The sequence below is a fragment of the Phaenicophaeus curvirostris genome, chromosome 11 (genome assembly GCF_032191515.1).
Source record: "Phaenicophaeus curvirostris isolate KB17595 chromosome 11, BPBGC_Pcur_1.0, whole genome shotgun sequence".
NCBI classification, from domain to species: domain Eukaryota; kingdom Metazoa; phylum Chordata; class Aves; order Cuculiformes; family Cuculidae; genus Phaenicophaeus; species Phaenicophaeus curvirostris.
Window position 1 is genome coordinate 17,299,069 of NC_091402.1, and position 14,055 is coordinate 17,313,123.

The window sequence follows — 14,055 nt, forward strand, 5'->3', positions numbered from 1 at the left end:
ATTTTTATCCACTGCAAAAGGCTTTCCCTGGCTCCATGGAAAGGGAAAGGGCAGAGGAAAACAATACCACTCAAAGGAAGCTCCTGAGACTTGGAGCATCATAGAACAGAGGGAGGGGCAGCAAATATTTGTGTAGAAAGTTAACAGAATAGCATTTATATAAATTAAGTTTCGGTGGTTGCTGTGGTAATTCCTAACATCACCCCAACAGCCTACATGTAAATGCCTGGGCAACATTGTGCACCAACTTAAGGGAGACACTGACACTTTTCTAAATGCATTATTATTATTTGGGATGTCCCCACATCAGCACTTTTCACCTGTAAAGCTAGTTAGTGCAGTGCTAGCATGCTCAGATGAGGATCCAGCTGTCAAGGTGTATTTCAAACCACTGCCCTCAAGGACCAGCTGCAGCACAGAGTTCAAATGCCACACAACAAATCAGTGCAGAAGCACGCTCACTCTTCAAGTAGGGGCTAGCATTCGAATTCCTCCCCTCCTCAAGAGCACTGATTGCTTTTGTCCTCTAAATACAAGTGGAGTAGCAAAAACTTTCCTCTGTGTGATTTTAGTGAACTAGTTCTCCAATTTAAACCTTTTCTCTGAACTATATGCAACAAGTTATGGCAGCTGAATGTAATTAAGAACAGGTTTCTATAGCTTGACTAGAATCAGCCTTCTTCCCAAGTATATATTTTGTGCAGCCTCATATGGTACTTAAGAACATGTCATATGGTGTATCAGTGGATGCAGATGAACTCGCGCCATGCTCATCCTGACAGTTTCCTAGAACCTACTTTGTCTTCTTTTTGTCAGCTCCTCAAATCTTTCCGCCTTCAGCCTACTGAAATGTTATGCTCTGTTCCACATAAGTGAACTGAAAGTAGTTTGACCAAAATCCTCTTTGGCAGAGCCAAGAAACAACCGTGAACACCTTGAGACTATTCTGGGAAACTCTTCACTTTCCAGTTTACCGAATGGGTGAGTCAAAGAGATGGGATACGCTGAGGCTGAATGCATTGCACTCACGCAGCTGCTGATACTGTCTTTGCTCCTGATCCTTTCAGCTTCAATTCTAATGCCAGTCAAGCTGCCTCCCCAGAGGAAGGCAGCTTATTAATTTCCACTTAAAGATATGAACCATTGCATGAACAGCAGGAAAAATGACAGCATCTGTCAGTGAGATGCAAGCTGATATGGGACCATAGGAACAACTGACCACTGCACCACTGAGGCTCTCCTGCTTTTGACACACCTCTGGATGCCATTGTCTATCACTCAAGTTAATTTCTAAAACTGAAAAAGTTCTGAGGAACTCCCCTCCCCAAATAAGGCAACTTCATTCACTTACAGTTCATGTCCCTCTCCTTTCACTCGACCCACAACAGTAAGAAGGTAAAAAAAACCCTCGTTACCTGTTGTTCTAACAGTTGCAGTGACATCTGGTTTTGCCAGTGACGACGTAAACAAGCTGCAACAGTTATTATAAGGAGCAGGTATGAACGGGAGAAGAGTCCCAAGCAATGGTGACACCACAAAAACTTCACCCCGGAATAGGTCCAACCACAGCTGCGGTGGTGGAGCTGGAATTGGGTCATTACAAGGGCTGCTTCAATTACAGCTCGTTTAAGTATTATTCTCAGGTGCAGCAAGAATACATCATTTGTTTGGAAAGGCTGCAGCAGAGCCAGTGGGCAATCCAGGAGATCTTGCAGGTCTTTGGGGCAAGCATGCTCTCCTCCTCTGCTTAAATGCATTCTGCACAACATGATCCTGGTTTGTAAGCAGGGAAACAAACCTCCAGGACTGCAGAGTTTCTCACGGTTTCACTGCGAAGAGCTGGGTTGAAAAAGTTGACTTCAGCAGTGTGTTTGCAACCCGTATGAGCTGGCTCTTGCGGCTGTAACGAGCAGTGGTGGTGCAGCAGAGACAAGCATTGCTCCTGTGTACTTTCCACCACAACCGCAGCACGGGTCTCTGTTGTTTCTTGTACCCAGAGTGGCTGCAGGTGGGTGGAAGGCACACTGAGTAGAAGAACAGCTGAACCAAGTTTTCTGCTGTGTGTATAGTTGATTCCACTAACCTCAGAGATGCTTCACCTTTTTAAACCAGGATAGATCTTGCCCTTGTGATTTAGCAAACAACTTCGTTTAAATAAAAAAAAGATAAATGGCAGGACTGAGACAATATACCAACTATCCAGCGACTTTAAATGCAATTAAGGTTCTCACCTCCTCCTTGTTCCGGGAAACTGCATTTGGATCTATCGATCCCAGTGACAAGTTTGGGAGAACAAAGTTGAGCACTTTTGCTGCAAAAACCTGTGGGAGAGGAAAGCAAGTAGTTAAAGAGCTAGTGAGAACAAGAGATAACATGGAGGGCCAAATCCTGAGCTGACTGGAATCAGCACTGAAGCTAAGTAGTTGAGAAATGCCAGGTGAGAGTGGAGAAAGATCTGCCCTATAGTTAAAGCATTTCTCTTAAAGAGAAAGTGTTTAAACTGCTCCTGCTATCAAGGAGTGGGTGTGCTAGTCTGAAATGCAGTCAATCGTCTATCCACGTGCAACATCACAGCTTCATTGTACTTTGTCTTTTGCTCATTCTCAAGTTAATTTCTAAAAAGGCCTCAGTTAAGCACTTTGATAAGAAAAAGTCATTTCCAACCCTCAGAAGGGCTGTTTTACTACCCTTTCCTTGCTGCCACAGCTCTGGTTTCAGTCTGCAGTAAATGATTTTTGGTGCAATTAGCCTAGCCTGCACTAGTTTTGATAAATATATTCTCCAGGGAACCTGTAAATAGACAACAGCATAATGTGCATGGATAGGCTAAGGAAATCCATTGCTCACTTATCTCCTGGCCATGAAACACAAAAGCATTCAGCAGCCCAGGCTCAAAACCACTGGCAGAAGAAAGGGTAACATGTTTTATTTCAACAGCGGTACAAGCACATCAATACCAGGGTTCTGCTCTGATCTTTGATAGCTGCCTTTAATTAAATGATCACCACATAAGTCAGAAAATATGCAATTAGTGTTTGTTGGTCTGTTTTATGGCCCTTTCATGTTCACAGCTAACACTTGTAGGTAGCTTGTCACCCATGTTCTGTTTCTGCTGATGCATAATCACTTCTGAAGTACTCCCTGACATTTCAGATCATGGATGATACATAACAGAGTAATTATGATATTAGAGGAATAACACAAGATTGAAGTCAATGTTATCCTGGAATGAAAAGCAGCGAAGACTCACAGCATGTCTGAGAAAACGCGAGTACCATGGGGTGGATAGGAACTGGTGTCATTGTCTACCATCTACTGAGCCTCTCACTGGCCATGACACTGTGACAGAAAAACTAATTTCTACTGAGGTCTATGGAATTAGACCAGTAAAATAACACATCCACACCAATGCAAGTATAAGCTCATGGCACAAACAAGCAGGAATGGGGTTTTCTTTGTTTTGCGTTAACTCCAGGTTGTGAAGATCTGGGGAACGCATCTTTATGAATCCTGGGCAAAGCCATGGACTCTGTGTGCTGACAACACCGTCACAGTTTTGCTTCTCTGAAACCACTTACTAAGTCCCAGGTATGTCAAGTGCAGATTCGGTCTGAATGACTGGGAGACCCTCAGGTACTGGAAAAATATAACATCCAAATGGGTTGCAAAGCAATAGATCAGCAAGAAGCCAATTTCAAAGCACTCAACAGCAAAATTGTAGTGGGATATACTCTTTCACCCTTACTCTGCTCTTTGCCAGCATATGTGACTCCCACCTCTTTGCATCCTTTGAAATGTTGAAGATTTAGAACTGTATTTTGTCCACATTAGTTAAGAAGGGGGAGGGCAGCAAAATCCACCCCTCTTCATTGGATTTGCAACAAATAGGTTAATGCTTCTATCAGAACACGGGATTTATGAGGCATTGATGAAACTGTGTTTCTGCAAAAGAGCAGAATATGATTTTCCTGCACTTAGTCTGCAAACGTGCTGTGTTTCTGCAGCTGCCAGGGCTGGTTCAGCTGCACGGGAAGGTATTTCTAAGACAGACTGAAGGACCCAGTGTGTAATCTGCCCCACTGTTATTGTTGCCTTGAGCCCTTGTTTGTTTAGGCCAAGGTAAATTCTTGCTCAGTTGGAAACTTCCCTAGCAAAGGGATGAATGCAGTGGTCCTTGGGAAATGGCCCAGGGCCGAGAAGTCATACCAGTTCCAAGGGAAAATGAAAGCCTTTGTGCTTCAGAGGCACAAACACCAATGAAATGGGTTTTTTCCTCTCAGAGGAAAAAAAAGTACATAAGTGTTTTCAGCTCCACTTTATGGGAAAACATAGTTTACGTGAGAATACTCTGTCCACTTTCACTCCTTCCTCTTGAAAATACCATTTAAACTCCAGGACTGATTTTAACTAAATTTGACAGAGCAGAGATATTTCAGGAATAATTAATTTTTTATCAGGTTTGAGAAGCAAATATAGATTTGAAAGAGAAAGAAACTCGCTGTGCCTTTTTATTATTGCATACAAGAGACTCTAGGAAAGAAACTGTATAAACACTTCCACTGTATAGACACCTCCACCTTCAGTTAGAGATTAGGATTTCCTACGCTGAAATTAAGCAACAATTTGGTACAGATCTGCAAGAAACCAGATTACAGTAATAGTAGTTCCCACAGAACTTGTAAATTCTTATTTCAGAAAGATTTTAGCTTCTAGCAAACTGTACAGCTCTAGAAGGAAAGTCTTTCCCTATTTTCCTTGACTTGACTAGAAAGAGGAGGCTAACAGAGTTTCTCAGATTCAGATCCTATATTATATTTTTCTTAATATTTATGCTTTTTCCATTTCCAAAGTAATAAAAAAAAGGGCTCATGGGACCTTTATGCTTAGTCAGGTACAGCTTCACCTGTGAAGAATCAGCTGGCAGCCTCCTAAAAGCACCCTTTGGTGCACTGACTCCTATTTAAATAAGTTTTTCTGGACCGGAAGATTTCAGGATTCACTTCCCTTCTGAAAAGTAGGTGAGACTGTAGGGGAAACGCTAGGGAAGAAAATATTAACTGGCATCCAGGTGACACAGACCTCCAGAGAGTCTTGCAATTTTTAAGTGTTTCCTTCAGTGGCAGAGTGAGGTGATTAAAAAGCACCCTCTGGTGCTTGTAATGGTTTGTGGGGTCAGTAGATGGCTTCAGGTACAGCAGAAGGTACAACAAGAACAACCTGTCTCCTTTATCTCAGAAATAAAAAAAAAAGCAGGAGAAATAGCTTAGAAGTAGATTAAAACAAGAAGTTAGCCCTAGGAGAAGAGTCTAGGGAGACAGGATGAAGGAATGAGTCCTGTGGGAATGAGATAGCCTGTCCTTCCTGATGGCTTAGCTGGTTCCTCCCTTTGCTTCCAGTTTCTTTTAGGGTTGTTGTTTATTCTTTAAAAAATCCAGAAAGGAGGGGAGAGCGGAAGGTCAGCAGGGGAAGGGCAAACTGGGCAGTGCAAGTTTGGATCAGAAATAGCTCTGGGAGTGTGATCTGGATGGGATGGGCGGGTAAAGCCTAAATGCAAACTGAAGGAGGTGGTCTGGACAAGAACCAGCTCTGGTATCAAGCCAAATAGGATGCTGCTGGGGCAGAGACAGATGCTTTAGGTGGCAGCATTCTTTGAGGCTCATCAAAGATTCCTAGGACTTGGGAATGCCAGTTTTGTCTAGAAATTGGTCATCCCTCAAATGCCAAAAATATCTCTGGCCTGACTTAGCCACCGGCCTGTGTTGCAACGACACCAGCCTCTGCATGAGTCAGGAAGAAAACTGTAGGAGAGGAAGGGAAAGGACAGCACTGTGTGGGCTGCCACAGGGTGTGGTGAAGAAAGCACAGCCTGCTGCCACCTCCTGCGGTAGCACCATTATCTGACTCTCATTTAAATAAGTTTGTCTGGACGACTTCAGGATTCACTTCCCCTCTGCCAAGTAGGTGGGACCATGTGGGAGGCACTGTGAAGAAAAGTATTGACTTGCATCCGGGTGGTCCAGATCGCAGCAGGGTTTTGCATTTTAATGCGAGAGGTATTCGTGCTTTTCCTTCCGTGGACAAGCAAGATGACCTGGTGCAACACAGGTTTGCTCTTACCTTGATGGGAGTGGCGACTTCTGGGCTGGCTACCACTAAAGGAGAGATCAAGAGCATGCCTAAAAACTCGCTGGGTCTCTCGCTAGCTGTCAGAATGGAGATGGCTCCCCCCTGCAATGCAAAATAACAACTCACAGCTTAAAACAGAAGTAAACGTCTCATGTGTACGGTAATCCTGTTACTGGATAGGTTTTAGTCCAAACAAGCAAATGATTTATGCCCCAGTGAGAGTTCCGTGTGGTCAGCAAGGAAAGCTGGAGGAACACTAGAAGTGGCTTGGTTTTGTGGGGGAGAAGAGATTTGGTTTCTTCTCTCATGCTGTGAACCCTCACATCACACTGAACTCAACTCTCCGTGCAATGTCCATCAGCTCCCTAGGATGCCTTGTGCCCTCCTCAGTTAGAAGTACTAAGAAGACAATGTCAGAACTGATAGCTCAGGTGGGACTTGAAAAGTAAGTTGAGGCTCTACCAGTGTGCCAGACTGACACCGCGCTGGGAAGTTGCCGTGAAGCCAGGCTTGCTCCGTGCTTGGTAACCTGGGCAACACGATGCTGCCACCCAGCATGCGAAAATCTTCACTAATTATTGGAAGTTAAATATTCTCCTCTTCAGTGTCCCCATCCCCTCCAGCCCTGCACTGCTGTGTCCAGGGCCGGACAATGAACACCCAGCCTCACGGTTTAGAGCTGAACGGCAGCCAGCCTTGAGCCCTCCTGCATGAGGCGGCTGATGGCGTGAGAGGTGGGGGACAGAAGGGACTGGCTGGCTTGCTTGGGAAAGTTTACAGAGGATTAGTTGCCAAGGGAAATATTTGGTGAACTTCCATGCTGCCAGAGAACCAGAGGCTTGTTAAATGGAGCAGCAGTGAGAAACATCTCAAAGAACTCACTGAGAAATTAGCTCCTTGTTACAGTGGCTTTGGAGCGCAGTGAGCACTTCAGAGCATGCCATGCCTTCTTATGCAAGTACACTTGTTCATCTGAGCATGGCCTGAATCCCAAAGTACTTATTCATTTTTCCTCTCCTCCGGGAATGCAGGGAGAGCAGATCAATGACATCAGTGGGAATATTGCTAGCTTGAATAAAGGGATTTGGCCCGTGCTGTCAGAATCAGACTTCAGATCTGTTCACCAAATCAGTGTCTTTGTTTTTGCAGCCCTAATCCCTGGTACATTTTCCTGTTAGGTTGTTTAACAGAATGAGGCTACAGGGTATTTTCATGCTTCAACCCCTGGTGGCTCACAAAGCTTTGGAGAGCTTAACCTCCCGGTTACTAGTTAAAATGAAAGGAGAAGCCCCATGTTGCAAGGAGGTGGTGGGACTTATCGTGTACCTGGTGTGAATGAACAATTCTATTAAAAAAATAGACCTATTGTTGCAAATGACACTAATTAGGGCCATGATCTGGGTAGAAAAGTTAAGGACCAACTATACTCAAGAGCGAGCTCATGGAGTAAGGCATGCTGGCAAATCAGTCAGCGAATGAAATGGAAGGGGAGGTTGCTTGCAGTTCTGCTTTTACTGCTGTGGGCTGAGTTATTTCTTGCCATCCACAAGAGCACCATGATGCTGGAGAACGTGCCTTGGGTGCTGCCAGGAGGGGTCAGGGTCAGTGCTTACCATGGAGTGTCCCAGAATGAGAATGGGCAGCCCGGGGTGTTCTTTCTTCATGAGATCAATGTGCTGCAAGCTGTCCCTGATGAAGATGTGGAAATCTGAGACAACCATACGATCACCCTCGCTCTGCCCGTGGCCAACTGTAGAGGAAAAGGAGAGCATGCATCTAAGTCAGTCGAAGCAGTGGTTACAATCAAGAAAGGTTTTAGCAGAAACATGCCTGCTGGACTGGAACTGTCCTAACTTGACATTCTCCTGCAGTTATCCCTCAACAAAAAGAGTGCTGCAGAAATACAAAGGAAGCTGCACAGAGCAGTTTAAAAAATACCATATCGGCCATGACCTGGTTAAAAAAAAATGTTAAATTCTTCTGCGTTTCTTTCTGTTCTTCATAATGAATCTAATCTTTTGCCCCAAGAATCATAGCCACTGGGGGCTGATGGCTCACTATACTGAGCCAATCCCTGTGTAGAGTCTTGGCAAGACACAGAAAAATTCTGAAGACTGGTTATGGTCACTATAAACTTAATGGGCCATGGACACAGCATTTTCCGGTGCTTGTGTGTGTGTGAGTTTTGCATTCCTGCCTTTTCTCACTGCTGCTCTAGAGCACTCAGGAGGGCTGGAAACTTTCCCTGCTACAGGTGAAGCGTTCTCAGCAGAGGAGGCCACAGTAGGGAAGTATCAAGTTGCATGCTCCTCCTAAACAAATGTTAATGCAAAGTGTACTGCACCTGGATGCTGTTAGCTCATTCTGTATCTGGGAATTAAGGTCTGATGAAAGGGAAGGGAAAGACTAAAATGGGAGATGGGGAGTTGCTATGGGAACACTGGCATCCCTGGCAGAGGTGGAGGCAGCATCACCACACAGTCCCAGGCAATTTTGAGCTTGCAAAGGCTTGAAATCAATAACCACCTTGGGGAAGTGGTTTGCACGTTTACCTGATTACACATAGAATTTGTTATCTATCACAAATAGGACTCTTCATTAAAAACAGTCTTCTTGCTTGTTTATGTTCCATGCAGGTTGTTAAGGAATATTCTGAAGGGGAAAACACATATGGATGGATCCATATGGGATAGTGTATAGGGAATCTCAGACAACATCTCCCTCCTCTTGTGTGTCTCTCTAGGCCTTCTCCAGTGGGCACTGAGGCACACTTAAAGGCAGAAAGGGACTTGTAGAAGGTTGTCAAGTGCCTGATAATTGTTTGCACCCCTCTGGTGACCAGCAAAGCATTGCCTACCCAGCCCACAAGGCAAAGGCTTTTCAGTTAGATCTGCTGGCAATAGTCACAGCAGAAGAAATCAGCATATCTAAACTTAATTTTCTTGCACGCCATCCAAAATATCACCTTCCAAACTAGGCAGAAGTTCTAATAAAAAGCTGGACTAAATACACACCATCTAAGACAAAGTGAAATCCAAACTTCCTCTTCTTTTGTCCAACCAAGTGCTCTTCAGATCTGAGCCTTTTGGCAGTGAAGATCGCCATCAGCCACGCTGTCTGCCAGATAAACCCACACCAAACCCAGATATCATGCTGGTCAATTATGAACAATATATTACTGGTTCTACTTTCTTTCTTTTTCCCACATACTCCAAGCCACAATTTGACACAGCAAGCATCCTCCGTGGGTCAGTGACCAGAAGCAAACTGGAGAGCCAATGTGTGTGGCTAGTCGATCGATTAAATTGCAATTGATTTTTATTACGGATGGAAAGCAAACTTCTCCCACCTTGTACACATGTCCAGTCCACTCACTTTGTGGACCTCAAATGCACTATCTGCTTATTATTTAAACTTCAAATTCAGCAGGTTAATATGAGTTGAATAGTCCAGAGAGAGGAACACCTTCTCTTAGCAGAGCTCTGCAATTCCACTTCTTTATCCTCTGGTGCTGCTTGCAGTTTCTTCTAGTATCTCTTACTCTACAGCATCCACGTAAGACAACTGAGCAAGCAGAAGTAACAAACCCACGTGGCCCATGTCTGTATGTGGGCCACAACTCGCTGTTGTGGAGATGTGAAGGCTTTGCTTTATTTTTGCATGAGAGAGGCAGTGTGGAAGCCAACAAATACCTGTGCAATAGCTGTGATAAGCATCTCATTGGATTTCTGAAGGGTTTGGGTTTTTTTTATTAATAGCTTAATGAACCCACCTTTTGACCCTGCTTTTAACTACTAAACTGCTGTTCCCCACTCACATGGTGCAGAGCAATGTCTGAGGAGCAGTTTGTCTCATGTCTGGTAAAGGAAGGCCACCCAAGTCTTTGCTGATACTACCACTGCTTCTGTGCAAGGTTAACCAGATGGCATTGCTAGATTGTGTTCTTTTATTTTACTGTTTTACTCTTTTCCCTTCCAAGAAACCAAACTTACTCCATCAGAGCACAAGTTTATCACAATTTTGAATCTCCCAGCTGAGAAAGCTTCAGAGTGAAGAACTAATACCTCCTCTCTTAGATGAAAGACGTGCACAACCAAACATCAATACAGTCAAGAATATTGACTGGCTTTCTTTGATCTTTTGCCTTTAGAGTTATTAAGAATGAAAGGTCAGGTTCATCCTTGATGTAAAGCTTTGTGTTTTGCTGGGAATGAATCTGACATAGTGTTTTCACAGTCAGTGGCAAGACACTGGATGCAAGAGGGGGGAACGACCTGCACCCAGCAACTCGAAGTAACCAGAGGCTGCCCCACACTCAAGTGACACAACACCCAAAGAAGACAACAGAGAAGTGTCATGAGAATCACAACTCCACGAGTTCCTCATGACAGCATTCCCCCTGGGGCCCTTGGTTTCAACAGGGCAATTATAACCATGAGATACTCATCTGTAAAAAGCTGCGGTTCCCAATGCACATCCACGTGAGACACTTGGTTTACAAAACCCATCAAATACATTTCGTAACTGGCTGTCTTCATATCCCAACTTGCACGGTTCACTGCTAGTATGAGGCATCTGTAGTGGGTCAGTGATCACCATTTCAGGTTGCCTGTACCGAGATAATTGTGAGCACCCCTTCCTACATGCAAGTCTTTAAAAATGTTTTTCAAATAGCAGATCTAGAATTGGGAAGCCTAAGCATCCATTTCCAACCAAACACACCACTGCAAAATAACATACTTTGCTCAAGCAAAGTCTGAATAAAGGCTGCAATACTCTGGCCTAATAAATAATAGCTATTAAGTTGTGCCCTCTGTATTTTTTGCATAAGCTTGCTTAGACTGCATCTCTGCCACCTTAGAGACAAGAACAGTAACTTGTAATCAGTCAATCCTGTCAGAAAGCACGACTTTGGAGCATGACTTCACCTATGATTATAGATTCTCTAAAGCCACACACCTCTCTGTGTGGAAGAAAACTGACTGGCTGTGCAGGAAGACAAAGCTGAGGGCTTGGTGATGAAGTATTAAAGGATGCGAGGGCTCTGGGGACTGCACTATTGCCATGGAGGTTATCACTGCCTGCATAACGGATCCTGTGGCTCTGCAAATGTGTACTCCTACAAGTCCCTCCATTCCTCAAATTCCATGTTCTTTTGTGCTGTGGGGCTTGCTTTTGGAAACTGCCCCAAAGAAGCCACACTCTTCAGATGACATTGGCTCACATACCTTAAAAAAGGTTACATCCTGGTCAGACTGGAGATATGCTGGGAAAAAAAAAGTAAATAAAAAGCACAGAGCAGCTCAGCACTGCCTTCCCTTCAGTAAAGGCCAAAGGAGAACTGCCTGAAGAAATGCATCCCAGCTATGGGCTTGCTGGGCAGGTGAATTCAGTAAGGAAGAGGAGCTGTGCTGGGTCTCCACCAGAATGATGCTTTTTTACAGGGGCTGTGGGACCATATCACAGCTGGAGGAATCCATCCTTAAATACATTAAGATCAAAAGAGCACTAGGCAAAGAGGAGACCCTGGCAGTGCCTGTTGAGTGCGGCAGCACAACTTGTCCACTCTCAGATATTCGCACAATGTTCTAAACTCCAACTTTTAAGTGAGTTACACACCATACCTACTTCTATTTCCTAGAGCCAAACCCTGCTGACACAGCCCTACCCTGCACACTCAGGTGTGGACTGAATCACTCCTCAGAGCTTCGGCAGGAATGTTTTGCTAGAGAAGATGAGGTGACAGGGGAAAGGCAAGGTCAGATGTTGACTTAGGTATGCTGCTGTAAATTTACCAATTTCAATGGTGTTTGTTAAAGCTTACAGTCACGGGAGAGCAGAAATTATGGCGTATGCAGTTTTTTTCAGCCTTTGCTCCCTGTTTATTATGGAAAAGCCATAAAATAGAGAGAGAGAGGACATATGAAATCTGCCTGGGGAGCAGTAATTCTCCAGGCAGAATCTGGATCTTGACTTTTCACATATTTTGAGGTTTTCATATTTGGGAGAAAGGGGACGGTTTGGACCCATTTTCATTGCAGTGAGAACACCATCCCATCTGTGGGGTGAAATGCTCCCCCTAACCAACTGATGGTAGAAACAAGCAGGAGGAATGCAGGGCTTGACTCCTGCCTCAGGATCCATCACACTGTGTGCTTATTTTCCTTGTTAGATAAGTAACTCCAATATTTTGAAGTAAAAGAACAAAGAAAAGGGAGAATGCGGAGATGGTCAGGCACTCCAGGCTTACCACTCCCTCAGCATAAATAAATTTGGAATTGCAATGGCACTAACAGTGGAGCACCAGGAGTTTCAGAAGTAGTTACAGGTGAGAACTCCCATCACTGCGAAGCCAACGATTAACCAGCCACAGCTGAGGAGCTGCTCCTGTACTGCAGAGACCCACATAAAAATGACACTTCTTAATTATGTCAGAGGGGACCACTGGCAAGGCTGTATTATCTGATTTAACAAGCTGGAGCATGGGTGCGATTAATTCCCATAAGAGCTGTCAAAGGCCAGACAAGGTGGTGTTACTGCTCCAGTATTGGCTCCACAGTGGCAGCAGCACATTACAGTGCAGGCAGAGGTTTGCAAAGGCAGGATTTTTTGTAGAGCCCACACCAAATTCAGGCTGAAGACTCTCTTATTTCATTGCCTCCATCATCAATATGCTTATTGGAGTCTAACAAGTCCATTTGAAGCAAATGCCTAAATGCTTTTTTGTAAAAAGAGGTATTTACATGAGTATTACTTGTCTATTAACCTTCTAAAAGAATTAAGGTCTCTGCCTCTGTTTTCAGAGTCAGGATGGGATCGCCACTAGCGCTGGACACTGCAGCATACGTGAAGGTGAGCCTACATTTCCCCCAACTTTTTTTTGCTCTCACTCCCCAGCAGGTGATAACGTGGGAGAGACATGAAAATAGTATGTCTTCCCTGCTGCTAAACTCTCTGGGATGGGAAAAAACCCCTATAATTAAAAAATCTCATAGCTGTTTTCACTTTGCAGATGGCCCAAACAGAGGAGCAATGCTGGGTCTCGAGCCCACGGGAGGGAGATGCTGGTGACAGAAACTTGGATGGTTCTTGAGTGCTCAAGATGCAAGCGTGCCAACCTAATCTCTCTCCCGCAATCTTCCTGAGCTTGTGGCAGCTTGCTCAGGTGGGGCTCTCACTGTGGTGGTCTATAACCTGCCCCGCAATCCCACTGCTATGAGAAGGAATGACTTCAGAAGCTCATTTTAATATCCAACGCCCATGGACTGGAAGACAGCCTCTGCTTTCCTCTCTGCACTATAGGAAATGCATTCAGACTTGGAGGTAAAACTTACACTTAAAGCACAAGATGAAGCAGATAGAGTTTTCAGGAGTGTTACAGTTTTGGAAGTCAGAGTAGCAGTTAATTAAGTGATGTCACAAGGCATCACAGCTGATGCCTGTATTTATGGCATCTATTGAAACTTGTCTGAGCAAGGACTGTTTATTTTTTTCACTTGTACAGCACCCAGCACCACAGGACGTCACCACAGACCTTGGTCCAAGGAACTGCAAGATTTAAAAGTAATAATTAACTCTAATCCCAGACTGTAAGGCAGCACAGTTTTGCAGAGGAGGAGATGGGAGAAAGCACATAGATGGAGAATGTGGGTGAGACAATACACAGATGACACTAATAATGGGTTTACATAGCAAAAGTTGTGTGAAGCCTTGATTTTCTGCTTGGGTGTTTTTTTAAGGTTTAATGAAAAAAACATTAATGAACTAGTAAACATTTCAAATTGTCATAATAGTTCACTACTGAAAAAAATTATACTTGTTTTGTAATAGATCAAGTACGCATCCTTTTCATCAAGTGAGCAAAGCTCATTAATTAAACATGCTGGATTTCAAAGCTCCCAATGTTTAATTATTTGTTTAACAAGCAGT

The 14,055-nt window shown here is 44.1% G+C and overlaps 1 protein-coding gene and 1 long non-coding RNA gene across 5 annotated transcripts in view; one reads left to right on the plus strand and one right to left on the minus strand.

Moving 5' to 3' along the window:
• The window catches only part of MGLL (monoglyceride lipase), a 108,260-nt gene that overhangs the window by 7,969 nt on the left and 86,236 nt on the right, over positions 1-14,055 (minus strand). For all 4 annotated transcript variants that reach the window (XM_069866226.1, XM_069866228.1, XM_069866227.1 and 1 more), the window contains 3 exons: positions 7,740-7,876; positions 6,118-6,228; positions 2,232-2,321 (listed from right to left, as the gene is read on the minus strand). In XM_069866226.1, coding sequence (XP_069722327.1) covers positions 2,232-2,321; positions 6,118-6,228; positions 7,740-7,876 — 338 coding nt within the window. The remainder of the gene's footprint in view (positions 1-2,231; positions 2,322-6,117; positions 6,229-7,739; positions 7,877-14,055) is intronic.
• Positions 462-13,443, plus strand: LOC138725366 (uncharacterized). The gene is made up of 3 exons (XR_011338225.1): positions 462-981; positions 12,930-12,978; positions 13,139-13,443. It is a non-coding gene; the product is annotated as an uncharacterized lncRNA (long non-coding RNA).